This window comes from Onychomys torridus, chromosome 14, assembly GCF_903995425.1.
Source record: "Onychomys torridus chromosome 14, mOncTor1.1, whole genome shotgun sequence".
NCBI lineage: Eukaryota > Metazoa > Chordata > Mammalia > Rodentia > Cricetidae > Onychomys > Onychomys torridus.
This window is the reverse complement of record NC_050456.1, coordinates 39,595,546-39,612,494: the sequence shown is the minus strand read 5'-3', so window position 1 is coordinate 39,612,494 and position 16,949 is coordinate 39,595,546. Positions and strand designations below refer to the sequence as shown.

Here is a 16,949-nt window from a genome sequence, read left to right as displayed (position 1 = left end):
TACCTTTGCCTGGAGTGCTAGGATTACACAGCTCACCAATCCCATTTGACTTACCAGAAATCCGTATCATCTGATGAACACCCCCAGCCCCTCAGCCCTCCCGTCCCGTTCCCTTCATCCTGCTTTCTGTGAGTCTGACCTTTCAGAGTCTACATATAAAGGAGATGCTAGAGTATTTGATTGTCTGTGTTGAGTTTATTTCTGTTAGCCTGATGTCTCCAGGTTCATCTATGCAGTTACAAGTGGAAGACTTTCTAGTTTTATTAAGACTGAGCAGTATTCCATGGCAACAGACCACATTCTATCCAGTCACCCACTGACGGACACTTAGATAATTCCGTACCACCACTGGGCGGGAGGGGGTCCCAGTGAACATGGGAATACAAAAGTTCTCTGATGTCCTGGTTTCATGTTTCTTTAGAAATAAATGCAGAAATGGGATTTCTGGATGCATAGTAGCTATGTCCATTTTGCAGTCACGTGTTGTCGGTAGCATCCCAAGCACTCAGAAGGCTGAGGCAGAAGGACTGTGAGTTCGAACCAGCCTGGGTTACAAAGAGAGACCTTGTCTTGAAAAACAAAAGTTCAAGTTTTAGCTTTTTGAGGACCCTCCCTACTGTTTTCCATAGCAGTTTTACCAATTTATACTCTTACCAACAGGAGGGAAAGGCTCCCTTTGCTCCACATTCTTATGCTAACAGCTATTCTAATAAGTATGAGATGACATCTCCTGACAGTTCGAACTTCCTTAATGATCCATATGCAGTCATACAGTGGGAGTATATCCTGAGAAAGACACGGCTAGGTGACCGCAGCATTGTGAGATCATCTCAACCCTCGATGGTTCAGCCGCCACGCCTAGGTGACGCCACACCTAGGTGATACCAAATGTGTCATTGCCCTCAGGCTGCACGCCAAGCATACTACTGTACTGTACTGTATTGTAGGTCTCAACAACAGGATCCTAACATCTATAAAGCGAACACTTAGACACAGAACACGAACAGCAAACACACAGTACAGAAGGTAAAGGAGGGAATGCAGAGGCGGCTTAGTGCGCAAGAGCACTGGCTGCTCCTCCAAAGGACTTGGGTTTGAGTCCCAGTACCCACATGGGCTTACAACCTTAACTCCAATCCCAGGGGATCTGACACCCTCTTCTGGCCTCCTTGGGCAGCAGGCACACGTGGTACACAGACAGTCAGGCAGAATACCCACACACCTAAGCTTTAAATGGTGGCCTGTAAAGGCCACTTATTGTGAAAGAAACATACAGAACGTAAGTCAGGTAGAAAAGAATGAGTGTGAGGGCTGGAATATCACTCCACACCACCACTCTTCATAAACACAAAATAATGGACATTATTTTGTTCCGCAATAATAAATGTTAGATCACTGTAAGTCTATTTATCAAGCTATCTTTTAACTTGTTTTCATGATGGATCTAGCAATCACTACCAAGACCAGGCTGGCCTCAAACTTAAAAGGGATCTGCTTGCCTCTGCTTCCCAAATGTTGGGATTAAAGGCATGCACCCCCACACCTGGCATCTTTTAACTTGTCTCATGTAATAATACTCAGCTTAAAACACAAGCCTGTTTGTACAACTATACAAAACTATGCTTTTCCTTTCTGTACTTATTCTGCTCTCTTAAAGCTTTGTTGCTAAAAGCTCAGATTCAATCACACAGTAGTCTAGGCCAACACAGGACGAGGATCGCCAATAGCGTCGTCTTCTAACTCTCCATCTGGTCCCACTGGAAGGTGTTCAGGGACAATAACATGCAAAGTGGGATCATCTCCTATGATAACTTGGAAGAGTGTCTGAAGGGCTAGTCTCAGGCTGAACTCTGACACTAACAAGTAATAAACAAGGCATAGACACCAGGGGCTGGAAAGATGGCTCAGTGGGTAAGAGGCACCAGCTGTTCCTGCAGAGGATCCAGGTCCAGTTCCCAGCATCCATAGACTAGTTCACAATCATCTATAACTCCAGCTTCCAGGGGACCTGATACTCTGTACTGGACCCTATGGGCACCTTCATGTACAAGATGCATACAAATGCACAAACATACACACATAAAAATAAAAATTTAAAAAATGCATTCAGCGTAACTAAAATGTCATTATTTAGAGCAGTAGTTCTCAGCCTTCCTAATGCCGTGACCCTACCCTATAAGACAGTTCTTCATGATTTAATGACCCCCCTCCCAACCATAAAATTATTTTTGTTGCTACTCCATAACTGTAATTTTGCTACTGTATGAATCGTAATTGTAAATATCTTGTCTTTTGGGGGCCGACCCACAGGTTGAGAACTGCTGATTTAGAGCATGATTACATTTGCTGTATTTTTATCTTGGAAAAATGTCTACTGAAGTGCTGGATTCATCAACTTTCCATTACACTGACAAGTCCAAATTCATCTAGTACCACTTCAACTTCTGATAAGGACCTAATGATTGATGGCGTAATTGCAGGCAGATCGTAAGTTTAAATCTGAATCATTTTTCTGTTGTTCTTCACATGTGGTATAATGTGATGGTCTAGTTCCACTCTTCATTGAGAATACCTAGTTTTCTCAAAACATTTATTGTTATGCTCCTGGCACTTTTTCCAAATGTGACTATCCCCAAAATACACGGGTTTCTGAGCTCTCTTCTCTGTTCTATTGGTTCTCTCGACCTGCATTTCACATCAGAAAAACTATCTCAATGATTGCAATTTAGTAGATTAAGTAGGCAATGAAGGGCAGGCAATGTTCTCAGAGATTTAAATCAACTGTCACCAAGCTGACATGAGTGGAATTACTGGGATCCACATGGTAAGAAAGAACTGAGTTCCAAAAGATGTCCTTTGACTTCCACATGCACACTGTGACATGTACATGCCCACATGTGTTGTGGAATATTAGTTGAAGATGTGTTACATTTGTGTATGTTGTGAAATATTTGTTTATTGATGAAAAAATGTGTTGGATTCTTTTATGCTGCATTTGTTTAACTCTGTGAAGCTGTGTTACTGTGCCTGTCTAAAACACCTGATGGTCTAATAAAGAGCTGAATGGCCAATAGTGAGACAGGAGAAAGGATAGGTGGGGCTGGCAGGCAGAGAGAGTAAGAAGAAGGAGAAAAAGAGGAGGAGGAGGAGCAAAAAAAGGAGAAGGAGAGAGGACACCAGGGGCCAGTCACCCAGCTACACAGCAGATACGGAGTAAGAAGTAAACCAAGGTACATAGGATAGAGAAAGGTAAAGCCTAGAGGCAAAAAAAGGTAGACGAGATCATTTAAATGAAGAAAAGCTAACTAGAAACAAGCCAAGCTAAGGCTGGGCATTCATAAGAAAGAATAAATCTCCATGTGATTATTTGGGAGCTGGTAGTGGGCACCCCAAAAAGCAAAGAGTGAAAGAAGCTAACAACACACATGGCTGCACACATCCCAAATAAATGAGTGAATAAACAAACTGAAATTAGTAATGTCTTGAAGCTTGTTCTCCAGAATGGCTTTAAACTTGTCACTTAAGACTTAAGACTCTAAATACGTCAACAGAACTTTCAAACATGCAAAACACTTTCAGCACAGCAGCCAGACATGAAATCAACACACAGAAGTCATTAGCTTTTCTGTATACCAATAATGAGCTGAAAATGAGATCTGGAGAAACCTGATTAAAACAGCATGCAACACCAATCATTGTAGAGGTGGGAGACCTCTACAATGAAAGTTTTAGAATGCTGACAAAAGAGAATGAAGGTAACTAGAAGGTATGAAGACCTCCCAAACTCATGGATTGGCAGAATGCTGTAAACACACCTTTACTGTTGAAAGTAACTCTAGATTCAATGCAATCCCCCATCAAAATTACAGTAATATTTGGCGCTGGAGAAATGACTCAGAGATTAAGAGCACTGACTGTTCTTCCAGAGGACCTAGGTCCAATTCCCAGCAACCATATGGCAGCTCACAACTGTTTGTAACTCCAAGACCTGATACCCTCACACAGACATGCATGCAGGCAAAACATCAATACACATAAAATAAAAATAATAAATTATCTTTTATAACTACAGTAGTATTCAGCACAGAGCCATGAAAAGAACTCTGAAATTGATATGGAAGCACAAAAGACCTCAAACACCCAAACAATCTTAAGCAAAAAGAACAATGCTGGAGGCAAGTGCCACAGTACTGATCCCAGACTGCACTCCGGAGCCAGGGTGATAAAAACAGCACGTCAGCAGGAAAAGACAGGTAGATGAGAGGAAGAGAACAGAGGACCCAGAAATAACTCCGCAGACGAGGAATTTTTGACAAACATGTCAAACCTTGAAAAAAAGACACCATCTTCAACAAATGATGCTCATAAAACTTCATATCCCCACATCAAAGAATAAAAATTGGTTCCTCATCTTTCACTGCACATGGAAATCAGTATAAGCCTGGAAGCTGGAAAGCGCAAGAGGAAGACCCAGGCAAAACACTTCAATTCACAGGTCCAGGATTCCAACAGAACTATCAGGATGCTTTACATAAAATTAAGCTTCTACACAGCCATGGATACAACCACTACAGTGAAGACAGAGCCTAGAAATGAAAGCAAGTCTCTGTCAACTATATACCAGACAGGAGATTAATATCTAGAATATATAAAGAACTTCAAAAATTAAACAAAAACAAACAAACAAACAAACAAAAAAATGAGCTAATGAACTGAGTAGACTGCTCTGAAAAAAAACGACAAACAGCCAAGAAATACTTGGGAAAGTATTCAATATCCTTAGCCATCAGGGAAGTGTGGATTAAATCTGCTTTGCAACTGTCTCACCCCAGTCAGAATGGCTGTCATCAAAAACAAATTGTAACCAATTCTGGCAAGCACACAGGGAGAGAAGAACATTTAGACACTGGGAGAAGGGGAGAGGAGAGCAAACTAGTTCAGCCACGAAAGAGAACTACCAAATGACCGCTGGACCACTCTTGGACTTGAAGGGATTTGAGCCGACGAACCAGACAGACACTTGACAGCCATCTTCACTGCTCAACAGTCGCTTACGCCAGGAAATCAGATAGCCTCGCTGTACAGAAATGTGGTCCACAGACAACAGAATTTCATACAGTCGTAAAGAAAATTGAAAGTATGACATCCGTAGGTAAATGAATGGACTTAGAAGTCACTGTGTTAAGTGAAATAAGCCAGACTCAGAAAGACAAATATTGTAATTTTTTCTCTTCTATATGAAAGAAACCTACACTCCAAATGTGTGTGTGTGAGTGTGTGAGTGTGTGAGTGTGTGTGTGTGTGTGTGTGTGTGTGTGTGTGTGTGCATGTGATGAAACTATAAAGGGAACTATGAGAGGGGAAGAAGGAACTTAAGGAAAGGCAGGAAGAGATGGTAATGGGCAACGGATGATGAGAAAGCAGAAGAAAACTATCTGAGGGAAGGAAGAGAATCTCACGCTTCATCTTCCCAAGTACTACACATGAGCTATCATACCTGTGAGAAATATTTCTAATGTTCCCCAGAAACAAACAAATAAAACCCCAAGATTGCTGCTACTGGAGATGCTGAGACACAAGGACTGTGAGTTTGAGGTCAGCTTGGCCTACACAATGAGACTCTGGTTTTAAAACAAAACACCCGATGAGCTGAGATTACATACAGTTCAGTATTAGAAAGCAATGTGCTATTAGACTAAACAACAAACAAACAAAGACAAAAAAAAAAACAAAAAAAATTCCTTCATATACAGAACCCTCCAGCTGAAAGGTAATATTGGGGTTCAAACCCAGGGCTCGTTAAGCAATTGCTCTCCACTGAGCCACATTCAGCCCCATATTCTCTTTCAAACTTGTTACTCAGCTATGACAAAAGAGAACTGTCTATATTACATTAAAGATTTACTATCGGGGTTGGGGATGTAGCTCAGTGGTAGAGTGCTTGCCTAGCAAGCGCAAGGCCCTGGGTTCAGTCCTCAGCTCTGGCAAAAAAAAAAAAAAAAAAAAAAAAGATTTACTATCACTGATTATGATGGTAAGTCACATCACCACTGATCCTAACCCTATGTGGTCCCAGCAGAAAGCCTAGGTCCTCATCTGTCCCCTTTCAATAGTTCTATGTAACTTCAGGTATCTTTGGAGGTCAAAGAAGGTCAAGACCTGCTAGAGCGCTTTCTGTAGTTTTCTAATCTACAGTGCTGTTAGAAATTTATGTGACGCAAAGGAATTAAAAACAGTACAACTCAACAGGCAAAAAGTCCTCCCTGGAACGCACTTTGTTATACACACACACGCACGCACACACACACACACACACACACACATGCACACACACACACACACACACACACACACACACACACACGCAGTTTATGACCTGAGAGAGCTCACACATCTCATCTTGCCATGTTTTACAATTGTAATTATCCTCATTATCCTCTCACCAGCCTTTCGCCGTCCACATCCCTGTAAGACCTTATTTACAGCAGGGTGGTATTTGGAGTACACGTAAGTGAATAATGACTTTCAAACCCTTAAACACTGACAGAGCAATCTCATTTACACACTGAAGTGTAAAACTCCTTAATATTCTTTGTTCTGTTCTTATGGTATGGGGATCAAAGTCATGGCCTTGTAGACAAGTATTCTATCAGTCAACTGTAACTGAAGTCCTCCTAGTGATTTTTAGTTTTTCCCCCAAATAAGTGTTTTTGTTTGTATGTTCTGCCTTTCTTTTTCTTTTTGTAAAATTTACTTACTAAAAATATATTTTAATTATTTTTAAATATGTGGGGGAAGGGGTACGTGTATGTGAGTGTACACACCCATGGAGACCAGAGACACTGAATCCCCTTACAGCTAGCTACATGCAGTTGTGAGCCGTCCAATGAGGGTGCTGAACTGAACTTGGGTCCTTTAGAAGAGCAGTATGTCACCTCTATGATATTTACTTATTAGTGTGTGTGTGGGGGGGGTGCATGCATGCATGCACATGTGAATATTTTGAAGGGTTAGTTTTCTTCTACTACATAGGTTCTGACAATCATCCCAATTCAGTCGTCAGGCTTTTATGGACCACTTCTGCCCATGGAGCCACCTCACTGGCCCACATAGCTTGTTTTCTATGCATGTACTATGTGCATCAAAATCATCCAGTGTTTTAACAAAAAGAAGGCTGGCATTGCCATCCCTAGACCTACTGAATTTAAGAGGGTAGGGGTCCTCATTTTATATTCTTTAGATAAGAACCAGTTGTTCTTACATATACTTAGACATGCTTTTTAGTATCTCAGTCAAGTTAGCTTTTAAGTGGTTTGAGTTAAGTCACAAATGTATACGTTCATCTCTAATTATCCAGCACAGAAGAGCACTATAAATAATGCTTACTAGCAACTACTTTCTAGAAATGACAAAATGCTATTCATGTAGAGGATGGACTCATAATTCAATGATTATGCAATTTTTGCATTCTGGAATGCAAAAACAGGAAATGTGAAGATATGCAGGTATTGCTTCTGCAGAGCATAGTAAAGCTTAATACAGGTCATGAATGCAACCTTAAAGGTGAGTGCCAAAGAAGACATATCAGTATCTGAATATGCATCACATAATCTCACATAACCCTGCATCTATCAACTCGTTAACCTTTACCAGTACCTTGCTTAATATAGCACAATTCCATCAACTTCATCTCAGAGTCAGTATTACTTGCAGTTTTTAAATATTTAAAAACTCTGAATAAGGCAAGTGGTGGCGGTGGCGGCGGCGGTGGCGGCGGCGGTGGTGGTGGTGCACACCTTTAATCCCAGCATTCAGGAGGCAGAGCCAGGTCGATCTCTGTGAGTTCGAGGCCAGCTTGGTCTACAGAGTGAGATCCAGGACAGGAAACAAAAACAACACAGAGACAGAGAAACCTTGTCTCCAAAACAAAACAAAAAATAACAAAACAAACTATGAATAATAATGACTTAGCTCAAGGGAACACGTCTTGAGAGTTACAGTACCACATGAACCACAATTTCCAGGACGCCAAAGAAGAATTGAAACCTTTGAAAAAGTACTTGGAAAGAGTACATTTAAGACCCAACAAGGTTCTGGGTGTCAGTGTAAACACTCGGATAAAGTCCACGGACACGCTTAGTCTCGAAGTACTGAGAGGAGGTTTGGAAACATCACTCCAGCTATGCTACTCAATATAACCTCGGTACTTCAGTGCAACTTTTAAGTTTTAATTTGCATGTATTGTGACACTGGTTGCTTCTTGTTAAAGGATTTTAGTTCACAGACAGGGTCTCATGTACCCCAGAATGGCTTCAAACTCAGTACATAGGACTGCCTCCAATTCCAGATCTTTTTGCCTCTTGCCTCTGAGTGCTGGGATTACAGGAATGGACCATCATACTCATAGGGTCTTGCTATATTGCCTTGCCTGGACAGAAACTCACTATGTAGACCAGGGTGGCCTTGAACTCATAAAGACCCACCTGGCCCAACGCCTCTGAATACTGGGAACAAAGGTATTAGCCACCATTCCATTTTAGCCACTTTTTTTTTTTTTTAAAGCCAGCACAAGTTTACACATAGACCGGTAAGAATGAACTCACATTAACATGTACATTGTACATGTCGTTCCTGAAAGTGCCTAAGAGGAGAACCCACTGCACAGACCGTCAAACATGAAGCTACAAGCACTGAGGTTCAAATCCACTCCTGCAGACCTTGTCCCGTCTTTCTACCTGCTGTGACACCTACATTATCCTTGGTGTGTCAAGTGGCGGTAACCCCTGTTCATTCCTAACTGCAATTACAGAAATCACGTTAAAATACTGTCTTATGAAAAGAAAAAAAATCGGACTTTCGTAAAGACAAAACGTCCAAGGAAGCCACAACAGAAGTACTTTTAGATAAAAGATAAAAATGGCCCAGTTATCTGAACGATACTTGCTTTTGTCCCAACCGAATGTCACTACAATTTTAGCTAGCTCTATGCAGTAAGTTCACAGGAGAGAATGCATGTTCTCTGCCAACACACACATCAGTGTATTTATAAGGTAGAGGTATACCCGCCTCCAGTCAAAGCCATGTGTAAAGTTACTACTTACCCACGGTATACCAACTAGCATCTGTCAACTTGCTGATAATAGCTTCCTGGAAGGATCCATCAGATGTCCTTGTTTCAACAATAGCTCCGACCTAAAACACGAAGCTCAAATTTTCTCACAAGATTTAAACACACAGACCGAACCATCCCCATCAACGACATGAGTAGGAAACTTCTCAGTTGGGGTGCTCATCTCTTCATTGTGAAACCTGAGCTCCAAGTTCTTCAGCATAAGTAAGGGACTTGATGCTTGTATTTTACAAACTGAAAAGATAATTTGCAGTGTCTAGGATTCAAATCCTGACGAAAGATCTTACTTCCGAGTTTGTTCACTATATTGTATTATCTCCAATAAGCTTAGCTATATATAACAAATGTCAAACCATAAGACAACAAAAATACTTTGTTTCCTTTCACCAAAATATTGAGGATGAAATTCAGTACTTGTATTTATATAATTAGATTTAGAAACCTTTAGGTAAAGGTTCAGCTAGAGAGAGAGAGAGAGGAATGTACTAGTTAGCCTTCTTTCAACTTCCAGACCACTGTATATCAGACATGAACCAAAGTGGTACTTCCATATAACAAAGGTTTACTACAGAAACACATGGTCAGAAACGGATGGAAAACACAACATAGCTATTCATTAAATTGAATAATAAAACAAATACAGTTTATCGGATAAATCAAATGAAAAGTTTATGATATTTGGCACATCACAGGCATCATCTTAAATACTGCAACAATGTAAAAAGATAACAAGGAATATATTCAGCTGAGTAGGCAGCACATAACCACAGGTAGATCTCTGTAAGTTCAAGTCCAGCCTGGTCTACATACTGAGCACCAGGCTAACCAGGTCTAATTAGTGAGACTCTGTATCAAAACAAACAACAAACAAACTATATATACATATGTATGTATGCATTCAGTCCATGAACTCAAACCTGTATAAGGCAAGTGAAGCCGGGCAGAAGTGGTGCACACCTTTAATCCCAGCACTGGAGTGGGGTGGGGGGCAGAGCCAGGCAGATTTCTATGAGTTCGAGGCCAGCCTGGTCTAAGGAGTGAGACCCAGGACAGGCACTTAAACTACACAGAGAAACCCTGTCTTGAAAAACCAAAAAAAAAAAAGGGGGGGGGGGGGCAAGTGAAAGCACATCCTAAAAGATGTATGAAACCACTCTGTGAGCCAAGCACAGTGGTGTACAACTGTAATCCCAGCATTTAGGAGGCAGAGGGCTGTGCTACAAAGTGTTAGGGCAGCCTATGCAATGAGACCATCTGAAAAACCAAACCAGAAACAAAACAATAAAGAAATAAATTATCCAGCAATGTTTGATGTTCTTCAAAGATACAATCATTGCAATATCTGAGTTTACACTATGGTATCATTTGTATTTTGTTTTCTGATTCAACATTTCTATAAAAGCATAAGTGTATGTACAAATGCAAAGTCTGATCAATTATGGCATCTGCCTGTGGTTCACTAGCTTCAATTCCGAAATGTTTGACATACGTACTCGTAAGGGCCCCTTTACTTGGTCATCTTGCACCAACTGTGTTGTGTTATCCTGTTTCAGCAATACCTGGAAAACAAGACAATCTGCAAGTCACTTTTTTTTTTCTTTTTCTTTTTTTTTGGAGCAGAGGATCGAACCCAGGGCCTTGCGCCTGCTAGGCAAGCACTCTACCACTGAGCTAAATCCCCAACCCCATGCAAGTCACTTTTTAAGCAATGCCTCTGTAGTAACACTGCAGATGCCTCCTTAATACCCTGTAGTTACCTCTGGCCTAACAGTTATTACAGTGTCTTGTATTTATGTTTATTTCCTTTCTCATTAACTAGGAGCTCCTTGAGGGCTGGAGCCCTTGTTCATTACTGTTTCCCTTGTAGTTAGCAAGTGTCAGTGCATATTACAGCCATTTAATAACTGCTTGCCAAATGAACAAACCATAGATTTATAATCCCATGATACTATAAAAATGTAAAACTGCTTCTAGTGCATTCTACCAAGTCATAAAAGGTTTTGATTGTCACAAAATATTTTTGAAACCCTTCAATTTTTATTGCCTACTTAAAAACAGAGCTCTCATGGGCCTTAAGCCTTATGAGGCTGGGCCAGGTGTTGCATGCCTTTAATTATAGTACTTGAGAGGCAGAGAGAGGCAGGCAGATCTCTGTGAACTTGAGGCTAGCCTTGTCTACATATCAAGTTCTGGGACAGCCAAAGTTACACAGAAAGACCATGTCTCAAAAGCAAACAAACAAACAAACCTCTTATGATATTAGAAGGGATTCAGTTATGAATGAGCATCTCTTTCCAGTGTTCTTGGCTCTTGATGTCTACCAAACGTACAGGGAAACATCACAGCAGAGCAATTCCCCAAGTAACTCAAATTCCGGGTAGCAAGTGTGTTATGTGTTGTCTTAAACAACTGCTGTATTATTTTAGATCAACAACTGCGAGCCACAATAATTTTTTTAAAGGTTAAAATTGTCAAGGATTCTCAAATACTCAATTTTATAGTTTACACAGTAAAAGGCTGTATGAAATGAAGAAGAAACCAAGGTCAAATGGCATCCTAACAATTAAGTATCCCTAGCAGATCTATAGCTGGGCCTGTGACTGCGTGAGTCGCATTCCCTGCGACCAAGGACTCCTACATCGTAATTGTATTTGAAAAGTTAGGCTTGGTAAAACTACTCTCAGAGATTTTCACTGAGCTGTAAAATATAGTCCTGAGAATCTCCATCTTGAGCAAGTCTCTAAGAGGGGCTAATGCTCCTGATCTAGGAACCACAATTAAAGAATCAATGTTCTAGCCAATTCATTTGTTCATTCATTCATTCACTCACACATTAAACAAACTCTGAGTGGCCATAAGATATGAAGCACTACTGTAAGAATCAGGAGTAGAAACTCTAAGATGTCTTCTCCTTCTTATGGTATTTAACTCTGGTAAGAGAAGAGATATGTAACTGAATAAGGCATATAACAAGCAATAATACATGATACAATAATAGTAAAAATGATGCTATGACAGTTACAACAAAATATGGAAGCCAATAGAAAATATTTAGGGGCTGGAGAGATGGCTCAGAGGAAAACAGCACCGGCTGCTCTTGCTGGGGTCCTGAGTTCAATTCCCAGCAACCACATGGTGGCTCACAAACATCTTCTAATAATGAGAGTTGGTGCCCTCCTCTGGCATGCAGTCAAATACTGTATACATAGTAAATAAATCAATCTTTAAAAAAGAAAATATTTGGGATGTTAGCAAGGACTTTCTTCAATTACACTTTATGGTTCTATACTGTTAAAAACATTTATATACACAAAGCTATTCTTGGATTTCCATTAGAAGGGTATTCAAAACAAGAGACTAAGATGTGGCTCAGGTGGTAAAGGTATCTTGGCATGAGTAAGATTGTGAGTTCTAGTCTTAGCATCATAAAAACCAGGCGTGGTAGCTTATGCCTCTAATTCTTTAGGGTGGAAGCAAGAGGATCAAGTTCAAAGTCATTCTCAGATACTTAGAGAGTTTGAAGTCATTTGGGGCTACATAAGACCCCATCTCAAAAAAATAGAAAAAAAAAAAGGAACTATAGATTGGAAAATTTTCTACAGAAAAACAAACTATGTGAAGAGAGTTCTGAAAAGTTGTAGATATTTATTCACCTGTCCTTTTCTGTATTTCCTTCTATATTTCTAAATTCCATACAGGAATACACTAACTTTCTTTGTCTGGCCTTAAAAATGAACCTCTTGGCCAGGCACAGTGGCTCACTGTGGCTCATCAGCACTCAGGAGGCAAAAGCAAGATGATCACCAGAAACTGTCTGAAAAAGCCACAGACAGACAGACAGACAGACACACACACACCCTCAACTCCCGGAATCATTTTTAGTGTTATCTTGAAAACAGAATTCGACTGCACTGTACTTTCTAATCACTGAAACTGTCACTATCTGATGCAGAAAAAGGAACAACCAAATAATAACAGCAGGAGCACATTACCACCAACAGGAACGAGCCAAGTCACACAAGCATCACACCTTGGCGTTTGGACATTCTGGAATCATTTCTCAGGTTGAGTTCTTTATTTTTCAATTCTTAATCGACCTTGTAAGTTTAGTATACAATGGTGCTTGCTCGCAGCACTGGCTCAGCAGAAAGACCGATAAAGCGCAATCTCTTCAGCGTCCTCCAAGAAACTGCTACATGACAGGAGTGACCTGCCTAGCTTTCCCTTCTGTCACGTGCAGCACACCAAATACACCTGTGTATGTTCTGAGGGACAGACAGCCTCAGGAGCCCCGGGGGGCTGACAGTCTGCAGCACCTTACCTTGACTTTCACCAGCCTCTTCACGGTCTTGATCTTCGCCTCACAGAAGGCCCCTCGGTACTTGGCACTGACGTCAGTTCCCACTGTCAGGTAGGCGGGCTCATCCGCCGCCTGAGGAAAGAACGGAAAAGCTGCACATCACTGCTGTTCTCCCCGACCCCAACCTCCAACAGCATCAGAAGGGGCTACATTCCAGGTCCCTAGAACATGAAAATTACTTGCCTTATAGCAGTGACAATTTGGGGAATACTCCTAAAGCAAACACCTTATTAACACTACTTCATTTTATAACTCATTTCCTGATGCTGTAAAATGTTTTAAAGTTGCAACTGGAAACTACCAGGGGGGAAAATGATTTTTTTTCCAGATACAACATGTTTAAGAAATTCTACAATTTAATATATAGGAAACAGAAAGATAAGAAAAAACAGCAGGAATGCATTTATATTGAAAGTCTCATAAATTTTACTAACTTTAGACCTCCAGGTAATTCTGTTTCCTAGTTTAAAACGAAATATTGCTATAAAATTAATATTAACAAATACATAATTAAACATTTAATGAGACAGCTTTATAAAGGCAACATCTTTTGCTTGCTTTGGGCTTTAAAGACCAAGTGCAGGCTGTCTCAGTCTCCTAAACTCTAGGAGAGGCCAGGGCCACCAAGCCTGGCTGAGGCAGTCTCTTTTGATACAGTGTATCTCTACAGACAGAGAGCAAGCAAACTCTTTCAGAAAATGCATTGGCTGGAGGTTGCACCTGAAAGGCTTAAGTCTATTCAACTGATGAAAGCATTTATAAACTGATAGCTAAAGACTGTAGCCATATCTACTTTGCAACATTAAACTTCTCCGTATACTTAAAAGGAAATTTTATTAAGAAATGCCCACTTTAAAAAAAAAACTGGTCATGATCAGCGTTATACACTGAAATATGTGAGGAATTTCCATTTACAATTCATATTAATCTTGACTGGAAGAGATGATTGATATCTCAGGCTGTCATTTTTACCTATTTCAAAAACTGTATGTATTCATACAATTCAATTCAACACTACAAGTGCAAAAATATCACTGTACACTTTAGCTAAATATTTTTAAGAAACAATTTTTCACTTTCTGAAGTAATATTAAAGGAGGTTCCACTACTCCAAAATAAGAGAACAAGAGAAAGTTTGAGAAAGTACATAGATTATGTACTTTGAAACGTCAGTCCACTTAGGACAGAAATTGAAGAGGAATACTTTTTGGCAAATAAGTATCTGATCAGAAACACTGCAAGGGCCATAGAATCCCAATGCTAGGAAAGCTTCCTTTCCCTTTAAAAGGCAGACATTGACGTTTGTAAGGCTAGGAAGCTTCAAAAAACTCTACATGGAATGCATGCTTTAAGATATATCCTATGAAGACTGAACTAATCAACCTAAACACTGCCATCACCTTAGTTTACTTGATCCCAAGAAGAAAGACCCAGGACTATCTCCCTTACTCAAACTAGGCGTCATTTCTGTTAGAAAATGGCACTGGCAGTGGAAAGGGGGAAGTGTGTTTGGGTTTTTTTTTTGTTTGCTTGTTTTTTTTAAAGAAAAGAGCAAAACAAAAAAGCCTCCAAAAAACAAAAAAACAAAACAAAACAAAAAAACCCAAGGCAGGTCAAAAGATTACTAGCTTTACTTCAAGAAGGTACTGCCAACACAGGAAGTGTTTGAAAATCGAAAGGCTGCACCGACCTTTCCAAAGTGCTAACTGCTAAAGACAGAACTGAACTGCCTGCATTTTTACACACACACACACACACACACAACCCATTCACACGTCATTTTCCTGAAAGTGCTGCTTAGTAGAGAAATCAATTTGGAGTAACAAAAAGCTGCCATTCCACAACAGCCACTTCGCGACTGGCATCGTCCAGGGCACCAGGCTGGGAGGAGTTGGCTCCACTTACCTTCATCTTGACTGGTGACCTGTGGGGTTCCAGCTTCAACGAGTTCTCCTCCCGGGCGCTGGAGCCAAGGCAGGGGAAAGAGAGGCAGAGGATCAGTCCAAGGCGGGGTGCGACCGGGAAAGAAAGTAAACAAATGCGGGCGGGGAGGGGCTGAGCACCGCGGCCCGGGGGGCAGACCCCCCAGTCCGGCGACCACAGCGCAGCGGGCAGTGAGCAGAACCCCAGGCGCGCCAAAGGGCAGCGTGTCCCGCCCCTGCACCACCGGACAGCCCACCGCGCCCCCCGCCTCGCCGGCTACAGGGAGCCCTGCGCCCCGGCCTCGCGGGTCCGCGCCCCGCCGGGCCCCGACTCTAGCGCGCGCCCCGCCTCCGCCGCTCGGCCCCCTTGGCCCGCCCCGGCCCGGCCCGCGGCGGCGGCGGCGGCGGCAACGGAGTGTCACGGCGCCATTGCTCTCCTGCCTCCGCTCTGCACCATGTCAGGAAGGAGAAGCGCTCCTTCACCCGGGGGGCAGAGGCGGCGGCCTGCGGCGGCGGCCGGGCACGGGGGGGGGGGGGGGGGGGACCCGGCGGGGGAGGCGCGGGGCGGGGGGGCGGCCGGACAGGGTGTGGGAGGGGAGCGAGCCGCACCGCCGCAGCGGCCGCCTCCTCCCGCGCCCGCCTCAACTTTTTGTAGAGCCCGGAGAGGCGCGGGTCCCCGCCGAGGACACGCAGCGGAGTTGGGGGCCGGCTCCCCCGGCAGCCCGCTCCTCCTGAGCAAACTTAGCGGCGCGGTCAGCCCCACAGCCATTTTCCCGGGGAGGCGACCGAGGCGGTCGTGCCCGCAGTTGCCGCCTCGGATCCCGATCCCGATCGCTGCCCGGCACCCCGGGCACGGCCCGCTCTGCATCCCCCTCCCCGCCTGCGGAGGTCCCAACTGCACCGGGACCCCATCACCGCAGCAGCTGCTCCCGCCGCTTCGCCCATTCAGCGGCCCCCGCTGCCCCGCTGCCTACCTACCTACTGCGGGTGCAGCGCGCTGTCAGCTCTCCAGTCTGCCGCCTTACTGACCGCCGTGGGCCCCCGTCCGGGAAGCACCGCTCCCGGCCGCAGCGGCAGTTCCTGCGCCGGGTTCCCCACTCGCCCCGATTTACTGCCACAATCCACCAAATAACAAGCTGTTGAGCAGACTCGCTTCTACACGAACTCCTATTGGCTGCTCATGACGCCGAAGAGCTTCGGATTGGAGCCCGCTGTCTGCCTTTCTCATTGGATGTAGCTGTGAAACTTCCATGATTGGTGCGGAAAACAGCAGGTAGGACATCGTCCACTTCTGATTGGCTGGATGCGGAAACTCACGTCATTGGAGGAGAGGGGATTGAGTAAGAGAGCCCAGAAAAGTGATTGGAAGAGCCGACTCCGGATGTGCTTGACTGAGCACTGATTGGAGAACAGAGGGGTCAGGAAGAGCAGTTCCGCACGAGGATTGGGCGGTGGCGTGTCCCATGGAAACGGAATCCAGAACTGCAGCCAGGGTTTTGCACGGGGGGCGGAGCCGGGTCTTCCCCGGGCGCCTGCG

General features: G+C 43.1%; 1 protein-coding gene across 2 annotated transcripts in view; it reads right to left on the bottom strand.

Annotated features, from left to right (window-relative positions):
- The window catches only part of Arid4a (AT-rich interaction domain 4A), a 72,423-nt gene extending 55,834 nt beyond the window's left edge, over positions 1 to 16,589 (bottom strand). For both annotated transcript variants that reach the window (XM_036206253.1, XM_036206254.1), the window contains exons 1-5: positions 16,391 to 16,589; positions 15,396 to 15,453; positions 13,452 to 13,562; positions 10,624 to 10,689; positions 9,102 to 9,192 (exon numbers count right to left, since the gene is read on the bottom strand). In XM_036206253.1, the coding sequence (XP_036062146.1) occupies positions 9,102 to 9,192; positions 10,624 to 10,689; positions 13,452 to 13,562; positions 15,396 to 15,401 (274 nt within the window). In that variant the 5' untranslated portion in view covers positions 15,402 to 15,453; positions 16,391 to 16,589. The remainder of the gene's footprint in view (positions 1 to 9,101; positions 9,193 to 10,623; positions 10,690 to 13,451; positions 13,563 to 15,395; positions 15,454 to 16,390) is intronic.
- Between the last annotated feature and the right edge of the window lie 360 nt (positions 16,590 to 16,949).